The 27,208-nt window shown below is 35.7% G+C and overlaps 1 protein-coding gene across 1 annotated transcript; it reads left to right on the forward strand.

The window, feature by feature from the left end:
• Positions 1–10,624: 10,624 nt before the first annotated feature.
• LOC133529406 (alpha-tocopherol transfer protein-like) lies at positions 10,625–23,893 on the forward strand. The gene is made up of 6 exons (XM_061867114.1): positions 10,625–10,968; positions 15,411–15,564; positions 17,378–17,498; positions 21,252–21,386; positions 22,297–22,510; positions 23,558–23,893. The coding sequence occupies exons 1-6, from the start codon at positions 10,791–10,793 to the stop codon at positions 23,707–23,709; spliced, it is 954 nt and encodes a 317-aa protein (XP_061723098.1). The 5' UTR covers positions 10,625–10,790; the 3' UTR covers positions 23,710–23,893.
• The last annotated feature ends 3,315 nt before the right edge of the window (positions 23,894–27,208 follow it).

Consider the following 27,208-nt stretch of genomic DNA (forward strand, 5'->3'; position numbering starts at 1 on the left):
TTCAAGCCTAAAAACAAGTCGAAATATTTAACCTCGTTATGATGATGAAACGAATGATCCCCTTCACATTTTTTATCTCCATAACTCAAAAAATTGTAATTGACCTTTATATCTCACAAAAAGGGACCTATTCATTCATCACCTCGATATCTGAAATTTAATACTTAAAAAACCTCTGTAACGTGAAGGAAACAATAATATTGGTACTATACGTGTTTGTGTGTGTGTTACGAATAATAATCTCTATAATTCCTACGATTTTATCGATAGTTTCACCTCTATAACTCAAAATTATTTTAAACTATCCAAAACCTCCTTAAGACGAAAAACTCTCTAAGTTTATACCACTCATAAGACGAAACCTCGTTAATACGAACTTTTTTGCGTTTCCCTTGAGATTCGTGCTATCGACGTTCCACTGTTAATAGAGTTGCGAGCATCGGTAGGCTGCGATAGTCGCTGGTTATATAGTGGTTTGATAGTAAAAAAATCGAGTTATACGTAATTTTTTGTTCGAATTAGAAAAGTGAAATTTCAATTTGCAAATTTTGGAGGGAAAAATACTGGATAACCGTAAAGCGAATTGATATTTACTGTTTACATCCTAAATAGGTTAAATATTTCAAGTTAGGAAGGTTTAGAAAGGTTAATTGCGCTTTGAAGGGAGGGGAAATAGCATTTTATTTCGTGTTATCGAGGTTTATTTAATTTATTTAATCGTATGACGTATTAACATAAACATTTCAAAAATATATAGCTAAATAAAATAATTATAACTCAAGCCACGAGATTGCTTCAGGTGTTAATTTAAACAGATCTTCCGGGGGGCCTGGAAAAGGTTCGACTCGTTCCACTGTATATTTTTTCTGAGAATGGCAATAATAAGGTCTTCTATCAACTTCCTATTTGAGCGTCTAATAGGTATATAAACGATTTCATGGCAATCCAGGAAGATAACTATACCTATTATATTTTGACCCGTGAACTTGTAACGTCATTTGTTTGTAAGTAGAGATAAATTGAGGTAAAAGGTTCATTGTTTGTGTTGTCGACAGTGTAAACGTCATCTTATTGACAGTTAGTAATTTCCCGCGTCATCGTCTGCGTAAAACAACGCCCAAAACGGTTTAAACGAGCCCCGCACTTATGCGGCAGAAGGGTTAGGTACAAATTACTAATAAGTTTTAACCTAACCTACCAAATGTTCTGTCATCGAAACCATTTGCTTAAATAAAAAGCTGGTTAAAAAAACCTTGGTTTAGCAAAATAAGTTTTTGTGTAAAAAACCTACCTAATAACTGTAATATTTAGGACGTATTGAGCGGAACCCTCAAATATTTTTCATTCAAAATAATCTTTCTTTTTCTTGGAGGATTTAACAACTGGAGTGGCCTTTAAGAGCTTACCCCTCAGTCGAAAACCTCGGCTAATGGTCATATGTATTGTATGGACTGACATTTATCTGACATGGCTATTTGTACGTTAGGTACAGTCAGCATCAAAAGTAGCGGATCAAACAAGGTTTCAAAAGTATCTACCATTCTGTAACAGCTTAACAAAAGTTGATGTTTCTATATGTAGAACAATTTATACTGTAAAAGATATACTTTTGAAAGTAAATTTTAGAGAATTATCTTTATTTGGAAAAGTTATCCGGAATATCAGATACTTTTGGCGCGTTGTTTCATCCGCTACTATTGATGCTGACTGTACAAATAGTCATACATTTGACGTGGGAGGGGTCACTCGCAAAAATCGGCAGACAGGTTTGTACAGAAAATTATAGACAAGGCGTCTACAGTTGTTAAATTCTCCAAGTTCTTTTTTGGCAGAAAGTACAAATTTGATTGAAAGATTTTTGTTATTTTTTTCCTAAATAATGTTCAATTTAGTATTTTAATCTAGCACTCACGGATAATAAACTAGTTTATCTACGTCAAAGTTGTAAGCGAATATTTATATTTCGCGTCTTTGCCATGACATTGATGATTTTTATCTTTAAAAATTGTGACAAGTACATCGAACAATTTACATGTTCTGTTTGATTTTCCATCGCACACAGATGCTAAATGGTTTATTTTAACGCATATACTGTACGAAACAAAAAAACATAGAAGTCACAGATAGGTAGTCAATATAGTTATAAGGTGCCGCGGTTTGTTTGGGAGCAGAAATGCACCGGTGTTTGTGATTAATGAAATATCGACTCGACTGTAAATTGTTATCGATATCGACATGGAGCCAGGTCTAAATCGTCACAACAAAAGTCTCTCAGTCTTTCATGTAATAAACAATATAAATTAAAAGCGTCTTTCGTTGTCTACCCGCAAACCTCAATCCTTTATTTTTATCGCACCAATAAATATCCAACATTGACTCTAGCCTCCCACAGCCCAAGGTCCTACCTATAGTACTTATTCAGTTTGATGAAATTTAAATCATATTCAATTGTAGTTTCGTCTAGTTTCCAATCAAAGGAAAATCATCTATAGGTATCAAATATCAGTGGCGAATGATAGAGTTTCTATTTGTATGGCTGGGCCGCAGGAAGCTACTAATTCTGACAAATTTCAAAACGAATAATTCACTTCATATTATTATACCGCTATTATAATATGCGCATATAGAAGGACTAACTGGAAGAGTGCGTAAGCTAATATATATATTTAAGAATGTGAGACATGTCGCTGATATTTCCTTAGTAAAACGTATTTATTTTGCATTGTGTCAATCGCTAATATCGTACTGTATCTCAGCTTGGGGAGGTGCTCCCAAAACAACTCTCATACATCTGGAAAGAGCACAACGCTTCGTACTTAAAGTTATGCACTCTCTGCCTTTCTTAACTCCTACAGAATACTTATATAAAACTGCAAAAGTCCTATCAGTAAGACAATTATTTATTCTAAGCGTAGCCCTCAAATACCACTCAACACTTGACTACAATAGACAACATGTAAGAAATAATTGTCGTAGAGCGTTCTATGTTGGGAAAAGATCAAAAAAATTTAACACAGCCTTTAGCAGAAAATTCTTTGATTTTAATGGGCCGTATATTTATAATAAACTTAATAAAACACTAAATATTTACGACAAAACTAAAAGGGAATGCAAAAATATTGTTACAGACTGGCTTTTACATCAAAATTACGAAAACACTGAAGATATTATGAACATAATTACTTAACTATTTTTGAACATTTCTGCATATTCATTTTCTCTTTTTTGCATACACACACAAACACACACATACACACATACACACACACACACACACATACACATGTTTAGATTTATAAGTTAAATTTCTCAGTATTAATGATACTAAAGTTTTTCAATTTTTATCTAAAATTTATATAAATAAAACATCTCCTGCAACTAAATTTTTGGGGAGGAGCGCTGTTTACCCTAAAGTACAGGTTATACCTATTTAGGAAGCAGAGTTTCTAATTTAAAGAAATCTATGTAAATTGATGTTTATGAAATAAAATTCATTAATTCATAATTCATTAATTCAATATTTTTGAACTACCTAACGTTGTAAATGTAATATCAACTTAGTTACACAAGTGTACCTCGCACTAATTAAACGTTTAACCAAATTGTCCCCGAAAAACCGGGATATGGTTATAAAAAAAACACTTCAGTCAGATCATAATTTAGAGTAACCGTACACGTAATAACACTAATGACGCCTGCAATTTGATGATACTAAAATATTATGATGTCACCGAACTTACTATGCCGAAATACTCTGTCCCCCACAGTTCATGCACGACCCCTTGTGCGTTAGAGGGCTTGCCATTTAGTGGGCTGAATTAGTACTTTATACAATCGTGATATAATAGCTTTTCCGTCGAGTACCGTGTTTAGGCAACGAAGCTTGCTTAGTTGCCGAAGTAACTAAGCGAGAGTAAGTAGTGTAAGTACGAGATTGAAAAGCTTGATTATATCACTATTGTATACAATATTTTTTCTACGAGTCATTTAATAGTACATTACGATACCAGTGCGAAAAATAGGAAATTCGAAACGAGTGGCGATAAATTAAAACACGACCGAAGGGAGTGTTTTAAATCGACACGAGTTGCGAATTACCTATTCGCACATGTATCGTACAACGTTTTACAGTACATAAGGCCCTTTAAATGTTCGACACAGTAACGAAATATGCTAATTTTCGCACTAGTGCGGTAAAGTAGCACCATATGTACTGTAAAATAGATTTTGTAATTAATGAAAATTGGTAAGTATATCAGTAGACGAAAATGTAGTTAAAAAGCCTTTTTGCGCCCGTTTAGTCTTTTGGCGGCGGCACGTGAATGGTCATTTTTTTTGTAGTTGACTACAGCGTATTGGAATGAATCTCATAGATGAGATGGGACTTGGGAGCCCATACATGAAAAGTACGCAATTATAGTTTGGTAACATGCGAAATCTTAATTCAACCATTACGGTCGACGAGTAGAAAAAAGAAATTTAAACGTGACACTACGAGTATTAACATTTCGTCATCTGGTCTGTGATTTCGCTTCCCAATAGGGAATGCAACTAATATAGTTACATTGCTGCGTTTTAACTCGATGCCACCGCTATCTAGCGAACGGCTTGTTTACTAATGTCTAATACATGCCATGAAACTGTGATAGACTAACGCTTGCGCGATCTAACTCGACGCTAGCGCCATCTAGCGAGCAATTAGGTAAACTTTCCGTTTTGGAAGTGGTGTTATGTTACATTCTTTTTTTTGTTCACACTATGTAAGTATAGAATAAGTCCAAACCGTATTTGTTTTCAATACATGCGGTAATCTTCTATAAGTGATAAGGCGCATAGCTTCATAATGTAGATACATGTTAGTTATAATAAGAAACAGTAACAATACTGTTGAAGATCCAAATAAATAAAATAAGATAAATAATTTGATCCAAGTTAACTTAACAAGTAAAAGCAAGACAAAAAGAAGATATTCTGACACGTTTTACTGGTAAATGACAAAATATTTATGTCGCCATTATCGTTCAATAAAATCACAATTTAACTTCCGGGAAGCACTTACCTTACTACCACTTACCTAGTTAATAATACTAAGAAATAAGGAAAAACAATAATATTGAGGAGGAAAGGTGATTATCATTAAAGTTACCGCTGACCTTATTTTATAATGCAAGGTTACTTTTAAAAAATGAAGCAAGTATTTTTTTTCTTAGTAAAATTACTTTTTATATACAGATGAAATGTTTTTTTTTCTAGAAAATGACTATCTATTGTGTGTTTAGGTTTTCGGTGAAGGAAAAACACCGTGAGTAAACCTCATCACCCTTGTAAATGATATTGGTGCAAGCAAGATGCACTGCGTTTGAGTTGACCCAGTGGCTAGTGTTTAAGGCCGCGTATAACTCATGGTGAGGGTATCTGTGGCATGCGTATACGCATTTCCCCAACGTTAAAAAAATGATGTAGAGAAGGTAATAGAGATGCCTAGAGGTGTGTGTTATTATTTATGCTTGGGGACCGCAGTCTGATGAGAGTCTGTTAATATTATATTGATAGAAACTGATATTTAGAACTCTATAAGCGCGATGTAGAACAAGTATGGTGCTTCGTACAAGGTAAAGAAACTGGCTATACTAACACCATCTGTTAATCTCTTATGACATGACGATGATAGACACAGAGGAGAAGCCACAAATGTATAAGGAGTAAAATAAAATTTGTCTTCATCTCGTTAAGTCCTTCAAATACATACAATCTTCTTTGTTCTCAATTATTTCTATGTTGATAGTTAAAACAGAGATCATAAAATCCACAACGTCACACGTGCATTTCTTTTTTAAGTTCATTAAAAAAAAACGCAGAGTCCATTTTGTTAAAATTTTAATGAGACCACCTCTGCAGTACGACCAAAAACAAATTCTTGATTGGCGGGGTAACCACATAACCAACCATACAAAAACACAGTCGAATGCTTTTTGAACTCGGTTAAAATATGACACCAAGCAACGTGATATTAATTGCAGAGCGCTCAGTTGCACTGAGGGCCTGTTTACACAATTGATTATTATTTAGTGCGAGGTGCGAGTACATACATTTGCTAATAACCGCAATTAGCATTTAGAAGCAAATTAATGAACAATAATAAGCTCTGTAACACGAGCAAATGATTAATTCTTACTACTTACTTACTTGGCTAGCGCGATGACCCAAAATGAGTCTTGGCCTCCAACACAAGAGCACGCCATTTTACTCGGTCCTGATCGGACTCGCGCCAGCTTTCGCTGACGCCGAGCTCACGGAGATTTGCCTCCACTCTATCCGCTCAAAGATATGTAGGATGAAGAAATAATTAATATATAAATTTAATTTTATGAAGGCTTTTGTCGTCCTATTTTTCATACAAATGAATTATCATCTTCAATGTTATTGTGATTCACGTTACTTGGGGTGAAAACCCTTTAAACATAACAAAATTCGCAATACATTGCGACTTGCGTCTTAGAATAAACTTTATTTTTTTCTAAACGTTAAACACAAGTTATAAATAAATAAATACTATAGGACATTATTACACCAATTGACTAAGTCCCACAGCAAGCAAACAAACATGCACCAACATGTTGTTAGTTATGTTTTAAAAGTCCCTGAACTGACACTTTGAGGAGTATAGCCTACAGTTTATTGCTCCTATTACAGGATGAGTCCTGTATACTAGTGAAAGAATAAGGTTACAAGATCGTTATCTCTTTTTTTCTCAAAAACACCATCTAGACACGTAAACACCTTGTCAAACAAGTTGCTAGTAGTTTAACCTTCTAAAACGCGTTTTATTAATATTATACAATTTTATAGAATAGCTGAAGACATTGAATCACTGACTGTTTCTAAGTAGTATAATGTTATGTTATGTCATCGAAGCATACAAAATTTCGTGGATAATTATTAATAAAATGTGAATTTTTATTATTAATTACGGAAAAATTAACTAAGATAATAAAACTTATTATAACCCATAGGTAAAAATGGCCTAAAAGGTTAGCCGTAATGATAGGATACTAAATTACCTACCAGCCGAAAACGAAGCCATACTTCAAAAAAACTGAACCGCTATGTCTTAAGTAGGAAATGCTCCCGGGACTGACTAATAGAGAGTCTCGGGAACTCCCGGTTCTGGGATTAGCTTTGTTTATAAAATCAGTACCGGGAGCACATCGTAGTATCTAGAGATGCGTTACCTCGTTGTGCCCTTGTAATATAATGATCATATTCATATTATACTCAAGCAAAAAAAAAGTTGGTTTATACCCTGTTTGTGTTCTATTGTTTGTATAATGGGGCATGTTCTGAAGAATGGGTACTTGTTTGATATGATGCCGCACCGTACCTCACGCCGTCGAAAGGGCGTTCATCTCATACCCTGATACCTAAATGGTCGGGCACTTGTGCAGTGTCAGAAGCAGTTTCACACAAGAAATATTGATTGTCATAATTTAGGTAAGAACCTACTTGAAATACAAACAAAAAAAAATGTTTTTTTTTTCGCTCTGGCATTCAATTTAGCATCATATGAGAATGATGCAAATAACGTTAACGGTACACGCGATTAGGATAATAAACGCTGGTGGCCTAGCGGTAAGAGCGTGCGACTTTCAATCCGAAGGTCGCGGGTTCAAACCCCGGCTCGTACCAAAGAGTTTTACGGAACTTATGTCATTTGATCAGTCGCTTTTCAGTGAAGGAAAACATCGTGAGGAAACCGGACTAATCCCGATGCTAAGTTTATCCTCTGGGTTGAAAGGTCATATGGTAGTCGCTTTCGTAAAAACTAGAGCCTAATTGGCATTCTAGGGATTAGTTGCCAAGTGGAGTCCAGGCTCCCATGAGCCATGTCAAAAATGCCGGGACAACTGCAAGGAAGAAGAAGGTAAATCGATCACTGTTAAAATGTATGAAGGTGTTATTTTAATTGCCATTGTGTCGCATAGAGCCGTGCAGTACTTCTTTAAAAAGTAATAGCTTGAAAGACAATTTATTTTTGTACAGCCCCTTGAAACATTGAGCAAACAGTAAAAATAAACATATATAATTACATTGGAAAACACAATGACGTAGGTTATACTTGTAACACTTTTTGAAAACCTGTATGTCTCTGTAATTTGACTTGGCAAAAACATGATATATACGTCAGCCTTAGCATTGACGATTTTGCGTCAGTCATTAAAAAAATGTAAATTGTATAACGCCTCAGTTGCAAAACCAGTCATTGGCCCTGAGCAATATCATAGTTTATGGATTCATAAATAATAAGAAAACCACTTTACCCAACTTCGGCGAAGTTAAAAGAGAGGGTTTTGACTTTAGCAGTCTAAGTATGTAACTGAGTATGTATTCATTTAGTGTTTCTTTTCCGTACACGTAACAATAGTGTTCCTGATATTTTGGAGGGTTGTGTTAAAGGCGTCTTTAAAGATTTGACGTCCCGGGTCAGTGAGATTTGCCGCCCCATTAAGTGACGATAAAGTATTTCATTTAAGAAAAAAAACCTGCATCGCTGCTCCTCGCAGCCTGCCGCCCAGGGCCATGCCCCCCTTGACCCTATGGTAAATACGCTCCTGGGTTGTGCAGAGCCGAAACCTACACGTAGATCCCTTTTTTTAATTAAATTGAAATTGAATGTAACAGCCAGCTATTCTTGCATGTGTCATGAGATGCACGCAGAGGCAGCATCCGTCAGGTTATAAGGACTATTGAGAGTTGATGGAATCTAAGATTGCATCTAAGACCTATTGGGAAAAGCGATTAACTTAGTGTAAGGGATAAAAAACCGTATGATAAAATGATTTCTCATATGCCCGATGAGATGACTGTTAATAAAGGTACTGGTAATAGATCTGTCGTGGCTATCATAGATTTAGAAATGTCATTATAGAATGTCACTTCATTTTTAGTTAGGTTGGGTTTGACTTGATGAAATTATTGCCACATCATGAAATTATCAATTTTAAGATCTACCCCGTACGACAGATTCATTACTACAAATATTAATAATACGAAAGTAATCCTGTACCTACATATTTGGCTACTTACTATTAATTAATCATCACGCCTTTTTTAGCACCAATAGAAAAATATATGTATACAATGTGTTTGTGCACGTATAGTGGAGCCGTTAACCACGAATGAATTTTATCGACAAATCACCCCCCATACCTATGTTTTTTCTCGACCATTTTAAAAATGCAGCCCTTCAAAGTTTTATGTCGCCAAACACGACTGCATTTGGTTAATGTACCATTATCTGTCCATTTAACTATCGTACATTAAAAAAAAACATTCGATAGCTCATGAATTAAGGCATAAATTCAAAGAATAAATGTCGCAGATAATTTTCCACAATTACTCGAGAATTTATAATAAAGATAAAAATTGTCTTCATAAATTTACTTTTTTTTTCATATTTTATCATTTTTTCGAAAACGAGGTTGTTCACTTGTACTTTTTTATTGTTAAATGATAGTACAGGGTATTAGCTAAAAGATGACATCAAAATAATAGCCCTAATCAAAACATTTTACAAGTTACACGAGTCCAAACAAGACCTTCTCTAATGAGTATTGTCCCGATAGTCGTTGCAGCGAACGGTCTTATAGCGAAGAGTCTCGACCAACATCTAGATTATGAGACTCTCGCTACGTCGTTGGATCAAGATTAGGCGGTGATTTTTGACACGGTGCGGATAATCCGGCGGTTCTTCTCTTTGCGGACCGGACCACCGGCAGCTTGGGCCCTGCCCCGGTGTCGGCGGCAACTTAGGTTAGGTTTTTAGTAAAAAACCTAACATAGGCTTATAAAAGGTACTACATACAGGGCTTCCAATAATTGTTTGTTCCGGCTGTCCTTTCAGGTAGTTGTGTAAAAGTCTGTGACATTACAGTGTTTTTATGCGGTGACGGCATTTACTCAAACGTCAAAGGCGTCGGCGTCGGTCCAATAGTGGACCAATACTGCGGTAATACGGTCCCGTTTTTACCCTTTGGGTACGGGATCCTAAAAACTATCCAGTGTCCTCCCCGGGGTCACAATCTATCTCCACTATCTCCATACGCGGGTTCAGTGGTTTGTGTATGAAGAGGTAACAGACAGATAAACAGAGTTATTTTCGCATCTACATTATTTTAGTGGGGATTGTCTGTTTTTTTTCTAATATATTTTTAGTATCGTGTAAAATGTGCATTATCAGTGCAATATTCATTTGCTGAATGTTCATAAAGAATAACATTAATTACCTCTCCTAAGAAAATCAAGTCGAAAGAAACTCTTTACCTTATATTATGGTCTTTTTTTCAGAAATGTTCACTACAATAAAATATCTAATCATTATTTTCAATCCAAAAATTAAAATTCAAAAGCCTCGTATCATCATCATCTGAGGCAGTACAGACGCGGGTGGGCCTTAGCCTGGTCAAGCAAATCTCTCCAGTCTGATCTATTCGTGGCTTTCCTTCTCCAACTCGTCACTCCTAAGGATCTGATATCCTGGAATACGCCGTCTAAACATCTGAGCTTGGGCCTGCCTGTACCTCTGCGGCTCTCCGTTCGGCCGTCTAGAAGGCGTTTGGTTACTCTGCCTTGTATACCTACGGTTAATATGCAAATCTGATAATACTTTTACTCGCGATCGCGTTGTATTTTATATCTCAAACATTGATACGATACTGTCAGTCGGCGTTTGGTGCGTTTAGCGATAGGAGGCAAGCCGAGCAGTGTAAATCGGATTGACTTCATTTGCCACCATGGGTGTGAGTGTGATTGAAGAATTACCGAAGACGGGCTTCTTGAAATTTAGACAAGACCAACTGTTTCAAGTACGGAAACTGTTCAATTTGGAGAAACCTGGAAGAGTAAAGGAAGCAATAGAATTGCTGAGAGAATGGTTGGAAAAGCAAGATCATTTCAATAAGAAAGATTTTAGTAAGTATTTAAACAAATACCTACGTATATTTTATCCTTGGTTGCAGATAATCTAAACAGTAGATAGTTTTTTACAAGCTTTTATTTAACTTACAATGTACCTATGTATGTAACTATGATAGTACGGGTTTATTTATGTTTATGATTGTTCCTGGTTTTCGATTAAGCTGAAAATTTTCATACATAATATTATTATATGTAAGTCGGGCAATATTATGGTACCATCGAGCTGATCTGATGATGGAGACAAGAGGTGGCCATAGGAACTCAGTGATAAAATAATGCAACCTAGGTGTGTTTGGGTTTGTTAGAATTGTATTACTTTCCTGTGGAAATACCTCTTTCGATTGATTATTTCTCCGGATAACGAAGTTTGAAGACATTTTGTGAATCGAAATTATAAGTGAAAGTAACAACGCCTGTTTATCCCAAAATTAGCCACAGGTATCTTCACTTAAATTTTCTGTAACTAGCCCATTTTTAATGGGAAGTTTTGAGGTGGTATATGTGTACTTTGTGTAATAATGTCCTATAATATTTATTTATTTATTTATTTATTTATTATACTTATATATATCTGCCAAATACATACTTTGAAAGCTCGAGTAGCGATACCCATAATAAATTGCTAATATTATCTCATATGAACTCGATTTAGATACTTCTATGAAAATGTTAAGTGGTAAAAAATATTTTACACATACATACAAAGTATGCCGATGTATGTAAATTTTATGACAAGTCGGAGATCATTCTCATAAAATCCAGTAAGGTTAAATAGTTCCATGTATTGCTGTTGTAACAAGGAACCAATTAAGTTTTTATTCGGAAACTTTGATGAGTGTACCGTTAAGAATTACTCTAAAGTTTCACTTGTTTTTTAAGGAGGATGTTGAACTACTGCACTGCGATACCTGCACATACCCTATGAGCTATTGATATAATATATATATCAATGTGTGTTAAATTATTACTCGTAGTTCTAAATTAAAACTTTACATTTCAGGTAAATAAACACGGTGTAAACGAATAAGATCCATACTGAGTAAAGATAAAGATTATTTAAAGTTATAGTACTGAGTACATATGAAGATCGTTTAAAACTTTAAAGTAATAGTGCTAAGTAAAGATAAAGATTAATTAAACTATTGTCTTTGTGATCGTTCGTATATAAAAATTAATTTTTGCAAAGTAGTACTTAAACAAATACGAGTAAATAGAAAAATAATATGAAATAAATCATGTCGCTACATTCTCAAAATTTAAAACTTATTATGAAGTATTGTAACTTTTTAAACTATAGTGTCTCATGAACATATCCAATTGGCAACTTATTGATTTACTTTTTGTCAGAATTTTCTTTAGTTAGAATCACGATTGCGGGCAAAGAACGGCGCTTGGGCCAACTAGCTCCAGCCCTCGAAAGGATTTTATCCGGCCCGCCGCTAGTCCTTCGAAATAATTACTATATGGCCCGCGATAATAATATTTTTTTGATTTTAGGTTTTATAGGTTAAACATTTTTGAATTTTGCCCCTCTGGAATTTCTGAAAATTTCTGGCCTCCATAAAGAAAGTTTGCCCACCACTGGGTTAGAATGTAACATGCAACCATCACCACAATGTGTGGCTTTCCATAAAAGAAGGGTCTTTATGCTGCATGTGATATAAGTATCTTTTTATTCGATTTTCTGGTGGCATTTTCGATTGAAGGGACCTTATTGCCCTTAAAGCATAAGGAACCTTCTTTATGGAAAGCCACATTTATTAATTTTAAAGTATCGACCTTTTTGGTAAACCCCATAAACATTCACAACTGGATCCGGTAACCGACGAACTTGAAATTGATAGTCAAGGCCTCACAATATAAAACTAGAAAAATCAAAACAAGTTAGTATAACCGGCTAGATTGACAATAAATTCGACACGTTTTAATGTCTCGTGATAAAATGGCGTCAAGGACAGTTTGAAAAATAAATGAAATTTTGCAGGTGTCATTTTTAGGGTTCCGTAGTCAACTAGGAACCCTTATAGTTTCGCCATGTCCGTCTGTCTGTCTGTCCGAGGCTTTGCTCTGTGGTCGTTAGTGCTAGAAAGCTGAAATTTGGCATGGATATATAAATCAATAAAGCCGACAAAGTCGTACAATAAAATCTATAATTTTTTTTTAGGGTACCTCCCCTACACGTAAATTGGGGGTGAATTTTTTTTTGCTTCAACCCTCCAGTGTGGGTTATCGTTGGAAAGGTCTATCAGAACTAATAGGGGTCTTCAACAAACATTTTTTGATAAAGTGAATATATTCGGAGATAATCGCTCCGAAAGGAAAAAAAAATGTGTGTCCCCCCTCTAACTTTTGAACCATAGGTCCAAAGAATATGAAAAAAATCGTGGAAGTAGAGCTTAAGAAATACATTAAATTAAAACTATAGCGGACATGATCAGTTTAGCTGTTTTTGAGTTATCGCAAAAAGTTTCCCCTTCATAGTAAAAAGACTTACTTTAATTAGGTACTGATTATGCAAATTTGCCTATTTGTTTAACTCGGGTGAAAGGTACCGTTTTATTCCTTGGTTAACAATTTACTATACTTTAAGCTCCAGTTTAGCTAATTGTGACGGAAGAGTAACTACGGAACCCTACACTGAGCGTGGCCCGACCTGCTCTTGGCCGGTTTTTTTATGTTAAATAAGTACCTATGTAACGGAAATTTAATGTGCGCAAAATAGACAATTCTAAAGGTGAAATTTAGATTTTAATAATAAAACTTGCGTGAGCCCTATTAATTAAATTATTAATTGATGACCGGTATGGCCTAGTGAGGAGTAATGCTGGCTATGAAGCCGATGGCCCTGGGTTCGAATCCCGGTAAAGGTATTTATTTGTGTGATGACTTCACATTTTTGTTTCCGAGTCATGGGTGTTTTCTATGTAAGTATATAAGTATGTATTTATCTATATACGTATGTGTTTAGTGTTTATTGTCGCCTAGTACCCATAGTACAAGCTTTGTTTAGTTTGAGGCTAGGTTAATGTCCCCTGATATTTATTTATTTATTAAAACTGGTCACTCACGTACAGTCAGTCTGCCCCGGTCCGCCAATAAAAGCTCCCGATGATGCTCGGTACGGAGTGAAACATGTCGAAAGATTTTCGACTTAACATACGTGAGTGACCTGTTTTAATATATTTAATATATGAAATTTGAATAACCATTCCACCTGCATTACTGTTGTAAAACTGTCCGTGAATCTTTGAGTTGATGCCGATGCGGCATTAGGGCCACCCGATACTAGCGTCTTTTGAGCGTCAGTGTCTAGTCAGCGCTGCGTCGAGCAGCAGCCATAGAGTTAACTAGACGCCGACACTTAGGAGACGCAAATGTGTGGCACTTAGGGCCAACATGGCGTCGAGCAGCAACCATAGAGTTGACAGGACGCCGTCGACGACGACGATCGGGAGACGCTAAAGTGTAGGGTGGCCCTTACTGTCGTTATTACAACTTTCAATCCATCGCTTGTATTATCAAGATTGACAGTTGTATCGCTGACGTCATCTCCGCAGCACATTGGAATATTAATGCTGCTGCAGACGTCATCCGAATGTTAACTTATGATTTGGCTGCTATGCTACTATTAGCGTAGAAGAATATCGTAATAAATTAAAATTACTAAAACCAATTAAAACCTTGATAATCTAGAGACTAGTTTTCTGACGTCATCGTCGAGTGTCCAATACCCTCTCCATAAAAACCGGACTTGCGATTTTTTATATACGTATCCGACCAGTTTTTTAAGCCAAACATCTAGAATATGTTTTTTTATATACGATTTTGTTGAGATAACTATTAAGAATTTTATTAAGGTAACGTATGCTAAAGTAACAGATTGTGTCATAAGAGAGAAAAATGACATAATTACGGGCGTGGGCGTACACTGAACCCTGTAAGTAAACAAGTGCCACTTTGATTTGGAAAAAAATAGGAGGTAATGTGAAAACTAATTTGTCTGTAGAAAATTGCCAGAAATTCGAGTGAAGTCGACCCCTACATTTTTCAAATTTGCGGTCTTTTTCTACTAAAATAGTTAATTTGCTAATAAGTAAATAAAGATAATATACAAAAAATACACACAGCAAAAATACATAAAAATGTTAACGTTAACGGTGATGCAGTGATAATTCGTCTCGTAAAAAACTAAAATCGTATTTATTATAATATTTTGTCGGGCTACCAAGTGATCTGAGCAGCGTGCACTAAGGCCGCTCTTTACGTTTGCATTTGTTTAACATGCACGCCACACGCCCGCCCCGCTGCACGCCCAACTCGAGCGTCCAATCAGGCCTTACACTAAGACGTGTATTTTTACTATATTTGAAACCAATAGCAACGATTTTTAAATACATACTCCAATTGTAAGCTCTAAGCCTAACTTTTTTTTACAGGTGATGTCTATTTAGAGTTACTTTTAATAACTACCAAAGGCTCCATGGAGCGTGCTAAATCGCGAATTGAGAAGCTATGCACATACAGGACAATCTGGCCCCAGTATTTCACAGCCATCGACATCAACTCCTTTAAAGAAAATTTCAAAGCATTGTAAGTACATGCACGTATTTAAATGCGAAAATCCCCTAACTGACAGCATTGCGTCTGCAGGTCTATTATTTAACTGATGCGATTGGTAACAAGTTATTCTGGTAAACTACGGACTGGTTGAAGGTTTGGCTGCGTGACTGATTAGTATTATGTTAAGGAAATAAAAATGCAATACATAAATTAATTTTAGTCCCCAAACTCGACTACTACAACTACATTATATCCTAAATAAGTAAGCATATCCTAGAAAAATAAGTAAGTAGTGCTCACTCCACGTCAAGTAGCGGATATCTCAGTACCGTTATTTGACACTAGATGTCACAGATGTCGCGACTGACGAACAGTGTTTTGCTCAATCTTTTTACAACTATTTTTTTTTATACCACGTCGGTGGCAAACAAGTATACGGCCCGCCTGATGGTAAGCAATCACCGTAGCCTATGAAAGCCTGCAACTCCAGAGGTGTTACATGCGCGTTGTCGACCCTTTAAAAACCTGTACACTTATTTTTTGAAGAACCCCATACTGTATATTCTCGGGAAAACCTCGGCAGGGAGCTCATTTCACAGCCGGAGCGTCCGCAAGCAGTAGGAGTTGAAAATAGAGTTCCGGTTAATCCGGTTCTAATATTGGCTGAAAATTGTTGAGCATTAGACTTTTCGTTCGTCGCGACATCTACTGTCATGTAGCAGTACTGATTATTCCACTACTCGCTGTATATGGACTAGGAAGATAATAACCGTTTTGGTAAGCAAACTGATGAATGGAGTGAGCACTCTATGCTAAAATCACCGAAAGAAATCACCGCCCAACTTGTTTAACAACTGCTTGAGATAAGTATAGTCTGTTTTTTTTAAATTATATAGTACTACAACATACATTTTCTATGCAAGAAACAAATGAGCCCTACTATTTCTATGGGCAGTTAAAAGAAACAGACTATAGAAGGCCTACAGTAGTCATTGGCTTTGTATTATGTGAAGTGCGTTAACGACATCCATTGAGCCTGCTGTTTTCTAAATACTAACAGCACTTTTAGCTGAACATCAATGGACCTAAAGCCGGGATTCCACCAGTCTGTGGCATTGTACGGCACAAGCATTTATGTACTTACTGATTATGCTTGTGCCGAACAGTGCAGCATACTGGTGGGATCCTGCCTTTACGGCTTTGCAGTAAGGTTGCACACAGTTATGGCACATTTGGGCCATTTAATTTAAGTACATTTTTATAAACTTCACAGTTTATGTATATTGTTTCTACTCAGAATTACGAGCTATTTTGATACTAATGGGAAAACAAAAGTGCCTCAAAATCTATACAATTTTATTTTATTTTTTATTTTTATTTTTATTTTATTTTATTATGGCATCAAACAGTCGTTACATGAAAAGATACAATAAATGGACTACGGAGAAGACAAACAGTGCCGAAACATTTTTCAAGTTATATTGTGGAAACATAGGAGTTGATACTGAGTGGTAAATAGATTCATCGTGCAACACAACAGACAGGTTTACAGCATTTAAACTGATCTATTACTTTATATACATATATGTATATAATATATTTATACATTTTACTTTCCTTTTCCAGTCAGTTGTCATAAAAAACCTATGAGAAATAGTGGCGGGAAGGGAAACAATCGTAGGATATAGTTTTTTTTGTATTAGGTTCTAAAAAGCTCGCTGAGTAGGAATAGCATAAAATATTTCCAACAAAAAAAGTTAAATTGTGAATAAAATGGTCAGTTTGCGATGCAGCTTAAGCAACGGCAATATAATGCTAATGTTCAACATGTTTTTTTTTTCAGTAATAGCTTAGTACTGCCAGAAGTGACAGAGGACTACTCCAGAGTAAATTTATTTAAAATTAATAGCAACGTACCACTGCAGGCTGACCTAGTTTTGACTTACATCAAGTTTTCAATCATTGTAAGTATTACTCATACTCACAATCATTTAGATATGTCTGCTTTTAACGGTCTTTTATAGCGAATATTCAGCAACAATACAGTATTCGACCACTTTACTTTCCAACCTAAAATTTTTAGGGGCCGTTTTCTGAGAGAAAAAATTAACAGGACCGTGCCAAAATCCTTATGAAAATTAATTACTAATGAAGTATTTAATTAATTAAAGATAGTCTACGTTCATGCCTCCAAATAACTATAGTTCCGCTTTTACTATTATGATTAAACCAAAGTGATTAACTTGATCATCAATTTGTATTAATTTTGTATTCTGTCTTTTTTTTAATATTCAAGGAATCAACGATTACCAAACAGTAACAAACCATTATATTTAATATTTGCATACATTTCATTAGGAAATGTTAATAAATTGAGAACATATGGTCCGATAATAAACTACAGATAAGTATTGTGGGCGCTACTGAGCACCAACAGCATCATCCTCTAGCAGTAACAGATGATTTCCTTCTGCTGCTTAAGTGTGTTAATTGTATTTTTTTTTGCATTTGATGTTTGCCGTTGCTATACATAATAACCGATATTTTCAAGTACACTCAAAAATTTACAATATGTAAATTAGAACGAAATGTTTCGTTATTGTATATCGATGCCTTGATTTGTCAATATAAAGTTATATTGTAAGGTCCTAACAAATTAGTTACCAATATTTTTACGGCTGATAGTACTCTGCTCCTGGCTGGAGTATTTTTAAGTATTAATTACTTAAAAGTCATTGCTTACGGTGGCGTCGTTGATCGGATCGCCATTTTCCTGAATGAAGGTTGAGGGAGGCGATGGCTGAGATACGCGTTATACTTATTCGTAAACGGGTGCTGTCTAAGCTAACACGGGCTATTATTATTTAGTAACTTTATTTTTTGAGTATAATTCCAGTGAGATACCTCATTCTGTTCTCGTATGTATCTTTTATCTTAATGAATGTTTTAATTATACAGAATTTTGACTCTTGGAGATCCTAGGGCATCTAGGGATAATTTGATAAAGTAATAATCTTTTAGTTCTGACACAGAGACATTTACACCTCTAAATATATTTTTTGTATCATTTTGTGTTATTTTTTTATATTATTATTTTACTTTTTTTTTTGTAATTCGAAATTTAGTGACTTAATACATCTCTAAGTATAAAACCGGCCAAGAGCATGTCGGGCCACGCTCAGTGTAGGGTTCCGTAGTTACTCTTCCGTCACAATAAGCTAAATTGGAGCTTAAAGTATAGTAAATTGTTAACCAAGGGATGAAACGGTACCTTTCACCCGAGTTAAACAAATTGGCAAATTTGCATAATCAGTACCTAATTAAAGTACCTAAGTCTTTTTACTATGAAGGGGAAACTTTTTGCGATAACTCAAAAACAGCTAAACTGATCATGTCCGCTATAGTTTTCATTTAATGTCTTTCTTAAGCTCTACTTCCACGATTTTTTTCATATTTTTTGGACCTATGGTTCAAAAGTTAGAGGGGGGGGGACACATTTTTTTTTTCTTTCGGAGCGATTATCTCCGAATATATTCACTTTATCAAAAAATGTTTCTTGAAAACCCCTATTAGTTTTGAAAGACCTTTCCAACGATACCCCACACTCTAGGGTTGAAGCAAAAAAAAAAATTTCACCCCCACTTTACGTGTAGGGGAGGTACCCTAAAAAAAATTAAATTTTTAGATTTTATTGTACGACTTTGTCGGCTTTATTGATTTATATATCCATGCCAAATTTCAGCTTTATAGCACTAATGACCACGGAGAAAAGCCTCGGACAGACAGACAGACAGACAGACAGACAGACAGACAGACAGACGGACATGGCGAAACTATAAGGGTTCCGTTTTATGCCATTTGGCTACGGAACCCTAAAAAATAATACTTTAGTTTGCATTGTTTCAGTTAATTGTATTTTATAATTGATGATGTGCTTTTTTTGCTTGTACGTAAATTCCATGTTGACGTGTAAAAGTGCCCTTGTGGCCTTTTTGCTGAATAAATGTTGAAGTTGAAGTAAACATTATAGATTTTATGATGTATTTTTGGAGAAAATTGGAAAACAAATTTGTTACGTAAGAACTCCCTGTTAATGAGATAATCAAATGAAACCTCATGGAACAGTTTCTAGAACCTCTTTTACCTAACACTTAACTTTACTGGTCACTTTGCGTAGATAAATGTTATTATCAAGATATCAAATGACATTTAAGATAAACAATTGTTGACATGACAGAAAGTGTTAAACATTTTGTTTATGGAAGGTACTAAAAACTTTCCTCAAAAAACCTTAAATAAGTGGCGCTACTATACCTAAAATACTTTAAAAAAAAATCAAATCATAGACAGCGCACTTCGCTTCCTCAATAACGCCTAAGTTATAAGCTACTCTAGCGCTACTCTGGAGAGGTTTGGAATTATTATTTATAGCTGACAGCTGGACACTTTTGCAACAGTTCTACCATAAGAGATTTGAATTCTTTTAATTCCACACTCCATAATCTTGTTAGGTATTTAGCTGACTTATGCATTTGAACATGATGATTATTTTTAGACGGAATTACAATTTTTTTTTGTAAATTAAAAATAAAAATGATATGAAAAGTTTTCTTAATTTATTTTTAAACTTCATTGTTTTCATGTTAATTACCATCTCTTAAAATATCGGTAGCTAATTTGTTAGCAGTTTATATAAAAATAAATGTAGTCGTATTTTCAGCAGATCATTTGTAAAGGTCTTTAATTTATATCACAATCCATCAACTTGTATTTTGGCAAATCGCATTTAAAATACGTTTCAATTTATGTCATCTTCCGAGCATAATTAAGTTTTGTTTTATTCGTTCCGATGTTTACTATTTTTTTTTCTTAGAAAAATACCTAGTTTAACATAGAAATTAAAAGAACATCATCTTTACAAAACTTTTATTGTTGACAAGTCAACTGGTGTTGCTAGTATTGCCACTATGTTTTGCCTTTGGTTACATTCTATTTTGATTTTATTGAGGACTGTATTTCGAGTATTGATTGCGAATAATTATTTTTTATCGTAAGCTTTATTTGCTGGACTTTAACTACATAAAGTAAAAATTTACCAAACAGCGTCCTTTGCAGGCAAACGAGTTTCATAATAAATCAGACTCAAAATGTACCTACACATAATTTGTTGAATATACGGTGTTTCGTTCGAGAGTGTGGCCGAATACCCGGTAATCGGCCAAACACAATTTGTGGCATCTATAATCTCTCTCTGTCTCTTATTTGTAAATAAAAATAAGTATATTTTTTCTTTTTTTTTTTTAAAGAAAAAAAAAATGATATGATTTTGATAATGTTAATGATAATGTATTCCCATAGGACTGTTTTTAAATGATAAAAATAGTAGTTTATGTAACTGCTTCATAGTGAAAGGCATTTAAAATACAAGAGAAGGTTTAAGAAACGAACGAATTGAGTTTTATAAAAGGATCAAACGAGTGTTTTCAATTTCTAATTATAGACAGTTACATTACACTGTTTTATAAACAAACACACATGCTCTCTATGTTGTGTTCAAGAACCGCGGATATCAAATGGAGTCTCCGAAATATATTTATCGCTCATTTTATACGAAAAATTTGCTATAGTCAGTTTTTAAAGAAAACAAACTGAATTGGAAAACTCTAAAAATATAGGTACTGAAATTATTTAATTCAATTTTCTGTTTATCTGTTTAGGTATGTGAATATTGCAAAGTGCACGACTACCCCAGTGGATTTATAGTAGTGTTGGACTACCAGGATGTAAACCTATTAGATTTGCTAGCTATCCTCAGTCCGGCTCAATTACAGCAAATGATGAACTTGTATATGGTAAGTAAATTCTAATCGTCAACGTTACGCCCAATGCCAAAAGTATGGAAACAAAGTTGTTTTCTTTCATATCACATTTTTCTATCTTTATTATATTTATTATATATTTGTAACCTAAAACTTATATTATACAACCCCATAAGATTCAAAATATATGCTTCCAATATCCTAAAAATATTGTGAAAAAGATAAAAAAAAGAAAAGTAACATAATTACACCCATTTAATTGCCATACAAAATGTTTAATCATCACAGCTAGAATTTGAGTAGGTACCTAATTTACTTTTAAAATGTTCTATTATTATTTTCAACATTTCGTTTTTAAATTAGCAATAAGTATTAGGTATACGATCGTGTCATTCAAGACGACGCGTGGCTTGACTCGTATTGTCATGTTATTAAATATTAGATTTGACAAATCTGCGCGTCATAGTGGATCGTGGTCATATTTACGTTTCAACCGAAATATAAGCTTGTTTCCATACTTTTGGCCGGGAGTACAGTATACCAGTTTTATACCCAGCGGCAAGGCACCAATATTTTTTGACTTTCACCTGCTGTAGTTTTTCACAAGTAGACTTGAATCAAAAAATACTTAATACAAAAATGTCGCCTAGTGCCCATTGCTTAGTTTAGGGCTCTCTGTTCAGTGTAATACTATTACTACTACTCCGTTGGCTCAGCGACTCACAATGACACTTGGCCTCCGATACAAGAGAGCGCCACTTTTCTCGGTTCTATGCGAGTTCTCGCCAATTGTTGACTCGAAGGTCGCGCAGATCCGCCTCCACCATGTCGCTGCAGCGATACCTGGGGCGTCCGCTAGCCCCAGGCGTAGGGTGGCGGGGGCTGTGTAATACTGATCAATCATATTTATTATTTATTTATTGAAAGCTTTATCTTATTACAGGATGGATTCGGCATGCGTATTCGAGGTATCCACCTGGTGACAACGTCGAAGATGTCCGATGCTCTGATTACGCTTCTGAAACAAGTATTGAGCAAGAAAGTCAGCAACCGGATTCACGTACACAGAAACCATGAGAGCCTTTATGACTTCATCCCTAAGAAGATCTTGCCGGCTGACTATGGTGGTGATGCTGCGCCTTTGAGTGAAATGATGGGTGGGTATTAGATTGATAGATAGAATACTCTTTATTGGCACACCTCAGTAAAAGATACAGCTTAAAGAAAATGAACTGATTAACGATATATAGAGGCAGACAATAGGGCAACTCTTGTTTACATTGATGTACATCATCATCTTCGCGTGGTCCCGGCATTTTACCACGGCCCATGGGAGCCGGGATGGGAGGGGTCGTCATGGCAACTAATCCCAAGAATTGGCGTAGGCACTAATTTTGAAAGCTATGATCTGACATTCCAACCCAAAGGGTAAACTAGGCCTTCTTGGGATTAGTCCGGCTAACTCACGATGTTTCCTTTCACCGAAAAGCGACTAGTAAATATCAAATGATATTTCGTACATAAGTTCCGAAAAACTAAAATTAATTGGTACGAGCCGGGGTTTGAATCCGTGACCTCCGGATTGTAAGTCGCACACTCGTACTGCTAGGCCACCAGCGCTTTTACTTTAATTTGCGTATAATCTAGTATATTAATATTTTAGTCCTACACATTCCCCAACTTTTGGCTTTTGAACCATAATTTTATTTTGCTTCATCACATTAACGGAAAAAGTGGCCACTTTTACCTTCATTTCGGTATAATCCTCTATATTAATGTTGTAGTCCTACTGACTCCCCAACTTTTGGTCTCTGTCACATAGTTTTATTTTGCTTATTTTGAAGTCAAAAAAAGTAGTCAAAAGTAAAACCACCAACCAACCAACCAAGACCAAGTTGGGGAATCAGTAGAACTACAACATTTTACTTACTGGATTATTCAGAAAACTCAAACCCCCTAATGAGGGCACCATTGGACGGACGATGCCCTTTTAAGTTCTATATACATTACGTTAAGCCACTAATTCAACTACTATTATGGCACCAATTACTATCATGCTTAGATGTGGAAGGATCTTGTGCAGGCCTTATGCACCGCCGGGGTGCCCTAGGGCCAATAACAACAACATACACTACGTTAACTTTTTAATATTATTTGTTTTAAATTAATTTTTTAATCTAATAATACATTTTTAATTTTTTCAGAGGACTTCCTCCAAGAACTGAGTACAAAGGAGCACATGGATTACATGAAGGAAATTCAGAGCGCAACGATTGACCTGAAGAAGAAACCAAAAGATAGCACCATTGAGGAAATGGCAATGACTGGATCCTTTAGATCTTTGAGCGTTGATTGAATCCAAATTCCGTCAGTAGTCCAGAGAAGATGGAGGACTGCCTTATCAGTGTCAAACTGACATATACGCTAATGTCTACGTAACTTACTTTAACTTACTTGGCGCTAATATGCTAGTACGAGCGAGATGCATAGACAGTATGTTACGCTCATGCTAGTGAATAAATCAGTGCCAAGCTTGTGGTACTCGTAAGGGTACAAAGTGGTGGGGAGTGAAAATAGGTACTATCTTTGGTTCGCTATACCAACAAACTGTGCAACAAGTTTTGTAAATAAGGCAAAAACATATGAGATATTTTAACTTTATAATTGACTTTTGATGGCCAATTATATGAAAAAAAAATATTATTAACCGCCGAAAACTGAGTTATGCGATATTAAAACATGATTTCTCAGTAAATGTAAAAATAACACCTAAGAATATATTATATCAGCTATGTTTTCCCCACAACAAATACTTACTCATTCTTGTAAAATTTACATAACTTGTAAATTATGCTACATTGTTTATGTAAATTTATTACGTTAGTTTATTATTTTAAGCCGATGTTAGAGCAATGTACGTTTGTGTTACCTGAAGTACCCTGCCATTAGTTGGCCCTTTGAATTATAGAGTGCAACGTACTCTACGTTTATGCCTACATTTAACTATACTTATGGTACAACTTTTGGCAGTTTAACCCTTTCCGACTGAAAATCGAGGACGAGAGAAGGATTCGTTTTAATTTAATTATTTAATTATAAAGAAGGAATTATAGACAAAAAATTACACAAATTAAAACATTAAAAAAACCCCAAACGTACAGAAATGGATGAACCGAATTTGATAAAACTTGTAAAAGAACCAGCGCTAGAAAACCGGCTTTCAAATAAAAAAACCGCACTCATATCGGTACACCTGTTTAAGAGCCACGGTGCCACCGACAGACGCACACACATAATAGCATCTCTCGAGCATATCCCGAGCATCTCTCAGATAACATGGACATAGAATGGGAGCGAAGGGCGTTGGCGGTGAGAGCGTGTATGTTGGTTGGCAGGTTTTCCAGGCCTAACATTTTATACCTGCAGCCTGTGGACCACGTATAACTACGTAAAGATCGCATGCACTTCGTGTTAAACACAATAATGCGTTCAGGATGTAATTGGGGCTGCCCCGACATGGTATCGCATCCGTATGTTTCTAGAATATAGGCAAAGATAATTTGAAATAGCGGTGTGTTGTCAAAGAAAACTTTGTAGCCACGTAAATTTACTGCCATCTTTCCACACATAATTAAAACTTTTAGAACGCCATTTGACTTTGATCCTTATCCTTTTACCGATATGTGTTAAATTTGTTAAGCATCTAAAAGTGGCGCCATCTAATAGATCAAAGGTTAAAGGTATAGCAGCATCGTTTCGAGCGATAGCGCCTTAACCTTTAGGGAGTGTCCGGTAAGATGGCGCCACTTTTTGATATTTAACAAATTGAACACATATCAATGGCGTTCTAAAAGTTATAATTTTGTGTCGAAAGATGTCAGAAAATTTACGTGGCTACAAAGTTTTCTTTGACAATACACCTATATTTCAAATTCTCTTTACAGAATACAGAATACAGAATTTTATTGGTAAAATAAAAGTACGTCTTACAAGTCAAAATAAAATACAATTTTACAATTAATAATTATAGATTCAATGAAACAAATCAGGAATAGAAAAATAATAATATTTCGTTTCACGATGTTGGGTCAATGATCTTTGGTTAAGGTTATACACATGAAGTCATCAATTGAGTAGCATGCGTGTTGAATAAGTAATAATTTAAGATTTTTTTTAAAAATTGAGTCAGTTTTCGAGTCCTTTAATGTAGATGGGAGTGAATTATATAATTTTGGTCCGATTACACTAAGCGACCGTCTCGACTTAGCGAGTCGGCAACTCGGAGCAACCAGTTTGGGAGTCCTGCGGGGCGGCCGGTCACAGGTACGTATAGATGCATTAGTTTTATACGTATGCATATTTGCTCTGACGTACATACAAGCCGACAGTACAAATATACAAGGCAAAGTTAATATTTTATGCTTTTTAAATAGCGGTTGTGCTGGGTGGTCAGAGGGTTTACCGTCGATTATGCGGAGAGCACGTTTTTGCATTCTAAACACCCTATCACGTTCAGCGGCTGTGGCCCAGAGATCTACACCATGTGTAAGGATCGAATGGAAATATCCGTAATACGCTCTTTTGAGATTATCCGAAGTTAGGCTGGGTGCTAACCTGGACAGTGCATAGCAGGCTGAAGCTAGCCTGTCGCAGGTCGACTGGATATGTGGACCCCAAGTCAGCCCGGCATCAATTTCGAACCCAAGATATTTAACTGTATCAACCTGAGGGATTTGGGTGTTGTTAAGAACTATATTTAATTTTGTTTTAATCGTGTTTCTTAACTGGAAGTGGATAATATTCGTTTTATCCAAGTTTAATACCATACCATTAGCATTAAACCATTTGAAGAGTTGATTTATTACATAATTAAGTTTCGTTTTTAAAGTTTCAAAATCATCCGCATGCACAATCACACAAGTATCATCAGCGAACATGATATATTCAGAGCCCGGGCAGGCGCTCGTGATGTCATTTACGAGGATCAGAAAAAGGTTGTTACCAGCAATTGATCCCTGAGGAACTGCACAATCGCCTACTGCTTCTAAGTTTGACCTTGAGTTATGTACATACGTGCATTGTTTACGATTATTTAGAAAGGATGCAATCATTTTATGAAATACACCGCTAACCCCATACTGAGCTAATTTCGTTAAGAGAAGAGGATGATCAATCATCTCGAAGGCGCGCGACAGGTCGCAGAAGACGGCAGCGACCTGTCGGGCGTCCTCGAGGTGTCGCAGCACCCGTGTCACAACATCCCGCGCAGCGTCCGTCGTCGACCTTCCCGGTTGGTATGCGTATTGTTGAATGTTTAACAAGTTGTTGGAAATGAAATGTTGCATCAGTCTTTTGCTAATTAGGTGTTCAAAAACCTTTGAGATGATAGGCACCAGAGATATCGGGCGATAAGATTTGGGTGAGTCATGTTCACCTTTCCCCTTGTAAACTGGTTGCACTTTTATTAGCTTTAAAACATCAGGGTATACGCCGGCGCTAGCGCACTCGTTGAACAAGAATAGGATCAGTGATATAACCAAAGGAGACAGACAGTCAAGAATGTGAGTTGACATATCATTAATGTCTTTCGAACTTTTTCGTTTTATTTTATTAAAAGACTCAATGATTTCACTTACGGTGAACGGAGTAAAAACAAGTGATGCAGGCATTGTGTCCAGATAATTGTCTAAATACACACAAGCAGTTACAATGCACGGTTTTAAATTGTTTACGTTGGCGTTAACGTAATACTGGTTCAGTAGTGATGCGGCGGCGGCGGCTCGCGCACTCTCGCACTCGCCCTCCGACCGGCTTATGAGTATGTCTATTGCGCGGTTTCCAGTCTTGTTTTTCCT

The sequence above is a fragment of the Cydia pomonella genome, chromosome 20 (genome assembly GCF_033807575.1).
Source record: "Cydia pomonella isolate Wapato2018A chromosome 20, ilCydPomo1, whole genome shotgun sequence".
Classification (NCBI taxonomy): Eukaryota; Metazoa; Arthropoda; class Insecta; order Lepidoptera; family Tortricidae; genus Cydia; species Cydia pomonella.